The sequence below is a fragment of the Sinocyclocheilus rhinocerous genome, unplaced genomic scaffold (genome assembly GCF_001515625.1).
Source record: "Sinocyclocheilus rhinocerous isolate Xijiao unplaced genomic scaffold, SAMN03320098_v1.1 scaffold1233, whole genome shotgun sequence".
In the NCBI taxonomy this organism is placed as follows: Eukaryota; Metazoa; Chordata; class Actinopteri; order Cypriniformes; family Cyprinidae; genus Sinocyclocheilus; species Sinocyclocheilus rhinocerous.
Window position 1 is genome coordinate 556,363 of NW_015639524.1, and position 7,625 is coordinate 563,987.

Below are 7,625 nucleotides of genomic sequence, written 5' to 3' on the forward strand. Positions count from 1 at the left end.
ATGGGATAAATGCAGAGCACTAATTCCGAGTATGGGTCACCATACTTGGCCACATGTCACGTCACTTTTCACTTTTTCACTTTTCACTTTTCAATATTACAGCGAGAATAAAAGTTACTCCTTCTTTCTTTGTGTGAACATTTGGGCGGTGTTATGCAAATCTTCCCACATAGTGAGGTAGAAATGTGTGGGTGTGTTAGAACGAGCCGTTTTAGGTAGGTGTGGCTGACTCTTAACTTTTATAAAGAATATCTCTTTGGATTTGAGACTTTAGTCTTTGCAACTTTACAGATCTTCTTTATGGACCAAGAGCTTGTAACACTCCAAAGAGAAAGGAAAAATTGAAATCGCATCATATGACCCCTTTAAGTATTATCTTATCTTTGCTGTGCTCAGCAGTGGAGCAGCTGGCAGTCTTAAGGTTGACTGATAGCAGACCGACATATTAGACTCATTACAGAAATAACAGTGAGACTGTGGGGGGACATAGGTCACATATACTGCTTAGGTAATCACTCGATAAGGTCCCCTCGTAGAGTACGCATGCTCCAGGGAGTTAGAGTTATTTGCTGATGTTTTTTAGGTCTGTGGGAAGATAAGGCAGTCTAAGGGTACACATCAATTATCTGGACTGTATATGGGGATGGGCCGCAGCACTGGGATGTAGAAGTAAGGAAAATCTCATCTGGCACATCATGTCCATGCAGTTGGATGTCAATCTGATAACGTATCCCTGTTATCAGGATCAATCATCATATATGAAGTAGATGCACTTTTGAAGTCGAGAATGCATTATCTAGGGGAAAAAAGAGAGGGATTGTGGTTTTACTGGAAAACAAGCTTTTTTGCAACTTTTCTGATATCATCAGTCTATGTCAGTGTCTTGATTATGCTGGTTGTATCGTGTACACTTTCTTCTCTTCTGCTCTCCAAGAAAGCCTTAATGTGGAAACTCTCTTTTCAACCCTCCTCAATGAGGTAGTTCATTTTGTCTTCCTTTATTTGTTACAGGTCACTTTCCCAATAAAGCCATGCCCTCAGCAGGCACCCTGCCCTGGATCCAGGGCATTGTCTGCAATGCCAACAATCCATGCTTCCGACACCCAACCCCTGGGGAATCTCCAGGAGTCGTTGGGAACTTTAATGATTCTATGTAAGTTGTTGCCTACAGCTGAAGATTTCGAAATAACCCTATAATGTGGCCAATTATATGTAATATAAAACACTTAAGTGCAATTTGGTAGTAATTCTGATTTCTTTTTCAGAATCTCACGTCTGTTTTCTGATGCCAAGAAAATCTTACTGTACAGTCAAAATGACAAGAGCTTAGACGGATTCAAGGAGCTTATCAGTGCAGTAAAAGTCATGCAAAATAACACATCTGGTGAGTACAGTAGAATTGCCTAGAGTGAAAACATCACATTTTCTTAAAGAAATAGCTTACCTGAAAATTCATCCTCATGTGTTTCCAAACATCAAATGCTGTTTTTTTTTCCATAAAGTGAAAACATAAAGTGACCAAGCTCTAAAAAGGACAAAAAACATTATTAGTGATCCACATGACTTGTGTGCTGTATTCCAAGTCTTCTAAAGCCATATGATAACTTATGATATTCATTTATATTCAGACTTCGAAGTTAAAGGGGTCCTATTATTCTCATTTACAAAGTCTTGATTTTGTTTTGGGGGTGTACTAGAACAGGCTCTCATACTAGGTTGTTCGAAAAACACATTATTTTTCACATATTTTACATTATTACAACACCTCTCTCCCCAGTCTGGCATGAACGGCTTGAATTGTTCCTGTATCAAATGAAGGCCCCGGATTCAAGGAGCTTATCAGTGCAGTAAAAGTCATGCAAAATAACACATCTGGTGAGTACAGTAGAATTGCCTAGAGTGAAAACATCACATTTTCTTAAAGAAATAGCTTACCTGAAAATTCATCCTCATGTGTTTCCAAATATCAAATGCTGTTTTTTTTTCCATAAAGTGAAAACATAAAGTGACCAAGCTCTAAAAAGGACAAAAAACATTATTAGTGATCCACATGACTTGTGTGCTGTATTCCAAGTCTTCTAAAGCCATATGATAACTTATGATATTCATTTATATTCAGACTTCGAAGTTAAAGGGGTCCTATTATTCTCATTTACAAAGTCTTGATTTTGTTTTGGGGGTGTACTAGAACAGGCTCTCATACTAAATAGGACCCCTTTAAGAAACCATTAAGAACATAAACAACACAAACTTGACATTTTCATCAAGTTTGAATATGCAATTGACCAAATGAGACCAAGTGAGCCCTGCAGCTTAGTTTTTTAGTAAAAAATGACTTAAATACTTACATTTTAGCTTTTCCTTTTTATGTTCCACCAAGGAAATAGAGTCATGTGGGTTTGCAATGACATAAGAGTGAATAAAAGACATGTTTTTCATTTTTGGCTGAACTACGTCATGTTTTTTGCCCTTTTCAGTAATTGTACTCTTCCATAGCAAACACTACCCCTAGCATAAAGTGACTCATTCGAATTATCAGTTAATCCTTGTGAATATATAAGCAAAAGGTTAAGGCCCGTCAGTCTGTGAGGATTTGTTGGGATAGTGAAATTTTTCAACTGACACAGGAGGAGGTGGGTGGCTGAATGAAGGATCAAGCCCTTCATACAAGCCATGGCAAGTCACTTTCAGAGCCAGTGTGGGTGTAAATATGCACACATCCCAGAATCCAGTCCTCTAGCATTACCTGCCCTATTCACTTAGTGTCTTCCCGTTCACAGACTTCTCTTCTCACGCTAAGTGAGCTTTAATTGCATTTCTCTGCCTAATGGAGAAAAGGTTGCACAGACGCCATCACAAAACGTCCGCAGTAACAATATATAGAATGCATTTACCAAAAAGTGAAGTATGATGACATTTTTAGATCTGTGACAGAGTGAAATGGGTAGATGACTTAACTGTTTTCAGAGCCGTACAGACAAAAACAGGATCAAATTGATGCAAAATTGACCTAAATTCACAGTTAACTATAATAAACATTCCTGTTGCTCCAAAGTAATTTTAAAAATCTAGTTTCAGAAAAGTCTTGAACAAAAAGAGCCATGTCAGGTCCACCTGTTCAAATTAAAGCTTCATTATTGTGTCTCACACTGTCGTGCATGACAATAGGAATGCTTTGAACTCGCCATCCACTCATTGTGGGGCTTATCGTTGCATCCGCATGCTGCGATCTCATTCATTTCTGTCTTTATTCTCCTCTTTTGATTACAACTAATGGCAACAGACATGAAAGTGTTGAGTTCTTCGGGTTTAGGTTATAGTTATCGCTTGAACCCATTCACACCTACATCATTTGCTATGATTAGCTGTGATGCTGAATTCACAAAGAACTTTAAATAGCTGCTTTACACTATCCTCATAATGGCGTACAATGTTGTAAACATTCAGGCAGAAAATGTTATGCTAATTGTTGTAATGGTAGCCAAAAGAATAATGTAATAGGTTTTCTTTGGTTATTAAGGGTTTATTTGAGCATATGACTTTTATATTCACCTAGCTGTCCTGATGGCTATCACTTAAAATATATTAAAATAGAAAACAGTTATTTTAAATGATAATCTGTAAACATTCAGGCAGAAAATTTTATGCTAATTGTTGTAATGGTAGCCAAAAGAATAATGTAATAGGTTTTTCTTTGGTTATTAAGGGTTTATTTGAGCATATGACTTTTATATTCACCTAGCTGTCCTGATGGCTATCACTTAAAATATATTAAAATAGAAAACAGTTATTTTAAATGATAATAAAATTTCACAATTTCAGTGTTTTATATTTTTGATCAAATAAATACAGTCTTGGTGAGCATAACTTTCAAAGACATTAAAAAAATCGTACCAACCCCAAACATTTGAATGTCAGTGTAAATTTCAAGACATAAGTTAAAATCTGAGAACTGGATTAAGGGTTTTGGAAACCCCTGTATTACGTATACATATCTTGATTTCACCACGGCTCATTTAGACTAGACCTTCTCATTTTAAGCTTGCATATACCTGTCCTATCTAAAAAGGCCTAACAGATGTAATTGGCCATGACTTTACAGAAGATCCTTGCACATGTCTTTTCAGGCCCCATTTTACTCCCCTATTTCTCCCCCTTTACCCTCTTTTCAAAAGAATGGTTACTGGGGAAGCGATTGAATAGTTCAGGAATCTGCCACCTCCTGGGGGTTCGCCCCTCCCTAGCAATGGACACATTTCCAGCATTTGTTTTCCTGAACAGCACAGATGGAAGACATGGAGACAGTTGGGCTGCTCTGGGTGAGGGTTATCGCAGGTAGTTGTTAGATAGGTGTGAATGGCTACACTTTTCCATACACAACAGGTAGGACTTTAGGTGTATGAATTGGAGGAGGAGGCCAATGTCTAGCAACATGAGAGATGTCCCCAAATTTACAGACTTGACCCCACTTAGGTATTTCCATCAAAAAAAAGGGATCTGAAAAACTTTCAATTTGACCAGACTTTGAATTTCAGCGGATCCATCTCCGCATTTGAGGTTTTTTGTTTCGATTGTGACTCATCATATTCATCAGATAATGTAAAAATGTACTTATTTCTGTAAGATTCATATAATCAAGGAACTACTTTATCATTCAAAAGTTTCAGGTCTGTAAAATTTATGTTTTTTTAGAGAAGTCTTTTTTTGCTTACCAAGGTTTTATTTGATTAAAAAATAAAGAAAATAAATAAAAATACAGTAAAAACAGTAATTTTGTGTAATATTATTACTATTTAAAACAGCTGCTTTCTATTTTAATATAATTTAAAATGTAATTTATTCATGTGATGACAAAGTTGAATTTTCAGCATCATTACTCCAGTCTTCAGTGTCACATGACCCTTCAGAATTGCTGCTCAAGAAACATTTCTTATTATGATTGTTGAAAACTGTTTCTTTGAAGAACAGAAAGTTTAAATGAACACCATTTACTTAAAATTAAAATCATTTGTAACAATGTCAATATGTCATGTTTTATTGTCACTTTTGATCAGTTTAATGGGTCCTTTCGCTAAATAAAAGTATTAATTTCTTTAAAAAAAAAAACTTCAAACTATTGAATGATAGTGTAATGCCACATATTTAAGGAAGGAAGGGGAGTCTTTTACAAGACTGTCCAATTTTTCTGGATTTGTGTGGCCTACTTCAACCCCTGTTTTAGATTCCAGACCATTTAGGCAACTAGACTCCATGTACATTGTTTGTGGAATCACACGATGAATCAGTCGACGTTTCTTTCCACGCCCAGGTGAACCGTTCTAGCTGGCCTGCTCAGACATGCACTTGAACTTTGAAAGAGGAATGAAATTTAAGGAGAGCACACGAGTATGTAGTTAACACTCACAAAGGCTCCACACCTGAATGATCAGCGCTGAATTTCAGCAAGTGTGCGCATGTACAGGAGAAATAAAAGTTTGAGGTTTTGTAAGAATGCGAAGTAAATGTAAACTAATGGAAAATGGGGTGTGTTTCCAAAAACAATAATCCTGAAATGTGGAGGCAGGTCTTCTTAAATTAAAAGTCTGGTCAGATTGCTGAAAACCGATAACTACAGCCATTGTATAGTGGTTTTGTAAAGCATTGCTTAACACACACACACACACACTAAAGTGGTATGTTTGTCCTTAGGTTTCAAACTGAAGGACTTCCTGCGTGAAAATGAAACCCTTTCCACGTTCCTCCAACAAAACGCCTCCTTTTCCCATAATTATGTACAGAATGTGCTGGAAGCTGATGTGAATCTTGAAAAGGTGAGAATGGAAAAGCATTATTTTAAAGAATAAATGGTGACCATGACTATTGTAGTTTTCCATTGTCCCACTTCTTCCATGCCCAAGCGGAAAAAAAGACCTAAACTTCACACTTGCAGTACTGTAATTAATTGTATAGAGTTTGTAAGGCATAGGCATTGTTTCTAGGTTGGTTTTAATAGTTTACCCCACACATGCTGTTAAATTGCCCCTAGGAATCAGTTAAAGAGAGGAAACCAGCATGCAACTTCATTTTTGTTTGTAAATCAACAGCTGTTAACTGTGAGACATGCCCTCAGGGCATTACACAATCTACAGTCCTCATAAATGACCATAGGCAGCCTAGTTTTACCCTAATGTACCCTCGTGATGTGTATTTAAGGCATCTAGGCTAAGTGCCTTATAATGTCCCTGCCCTGATAACAAACTCGTCATATGAACAGCTCTGTCACCTTCTATCTCCAAAACCCCTCACGGATCACATGAACACCTTTTATCTGCTGTCACATCTACCGCTTATCACGATGCTCCTCATGTTTTAGGTGCTGATCAAAGGTTTTGGCGTCCATCTGAGAGACATGTGCAGCACCACCACACTTGAGGATTTTGTGAGCATCCCAGACGAAAGGGTGGCGAGATTCACCCAGGACCTCATCTGCAGCTCTCCCAATAGCTGGCTAGACCAGGCCGAGAGACACTTCAAGTCCAACTTGGATTTCCTCAAACCTATTAGGGTAAGAAAAATGGTACAGTGAATCAAAATGAACATATCTGATACACATGTTTTCAAAGAATCCAACAAACAAACAAATTTGGTATTACCATAAAAATATTTAATAATAAATATTCAATACTGTGAAGTCACTTAAATTATCATATATTAAATGTATCATAATCGAATAAAAACTATAAAGAATTTGTCCATGTCATTAATTCTACCCGAAAATCAAAAGAAAAAAACCCCCAGAAATTAATAATAATAGTATTACAATTTCCTTTTTTTTATTTGGGTGGAATTTATTATTATTATTATTATTAGTATTAGTGGTCGACCGATATATCGGCCGATATTTGGCATTTTTTAAATATCGGCATCGGCCGATACGTTTTCCTGTTTGGCCGATGCATTCGAGGCGGGACTTTTATTCTGACGGTGCCTACTGTTGCTGAGTTGTTAAAAACAGAACCAGGTGACTTTATCATTGGCATGCACTGAGCTGAGACACAAACAACTCAACAACCAGCTAAAACAGAGAAAGGAAAATGAAAGAGTGAGCTAGCTGGTTATGAAGCGCGTGGGAGGATGCATGTCATTGCATGTTACTCTACACACCTACTTTAATATATAGCCTGAAGGCACAGATGGAAGTTACAACACATTTGAACAGCTTCAGTTCCTGTCTTCTACTTCTTCCTATGCACATTGAAAAGAAATATGTCAGTTTGACTCATAGATCACACTGGTCAATAAAAGATAATTTTGACTCATCATTGGGATTCTTGGGAAGTGAAGTGCAGTGGAAAACCAGATAAATATGTCATCTTAGTTTGATTTTGCTTGCCAATGGCACATAAAATGCATGGAATGAATGGTTCTTTGATCACTTACAGACATGCAAATTAGATACAAGAACTAACATGAGCAACTAGATTGATTTAACAGTCATATAAACCGAGTCACACAATATTGTAAATGACTTAACCTTTTTCTTCAGGTTTATGTATATTATAATATTTAAATTACATAGTTATCTAATAACTTAATGTAAACAAAAAAAACAAACAAAAAAACAAATACCAATATATATATATATA

General features: G+C 36.6%; 1 protein-coding gene across 3 annotated transcripts in view; it reads left to right on the forward strand.

Moving 5' to 3' along the window:
- The window catches only part of LOC107751334 (ATP-binding cassette sub-family A member 1-like), a 37,183-nt gene that overhangs the window by 4,872 nt on the left and 24,686 nt on the right, over positions 1–7,625 (forward strand). The window contains exons 1-4 of one of the 3 annotated variants that reach the window (XM_016567020.1): positions 1,018–1,153; positions 1,266–1,384; positions 5,689–5,810; positions 6,353–6,544. In XM_016567020.1, coding sequence (XP_016422506.1) covers positions 1,032–1,153; positions 1,266–1,384; positions 5,689–5,810; positions 6,353–6,544 — 555 coding nt within the window. In that variant the 5' untranslated portion in view covers positions 1,018–1,031. Of the gene's footprint in view, positions 1–1,017; positions 1,154–1,265; positions 1,385–1,828; positions 1,876–5,688; positions 5,811–6,352; positions 6,545–7,625 lie in introns of those variants that run through there. The other 2 variants (XM_016567023.1, XM_016567022.1) reach the window with 2 other exon arrangements.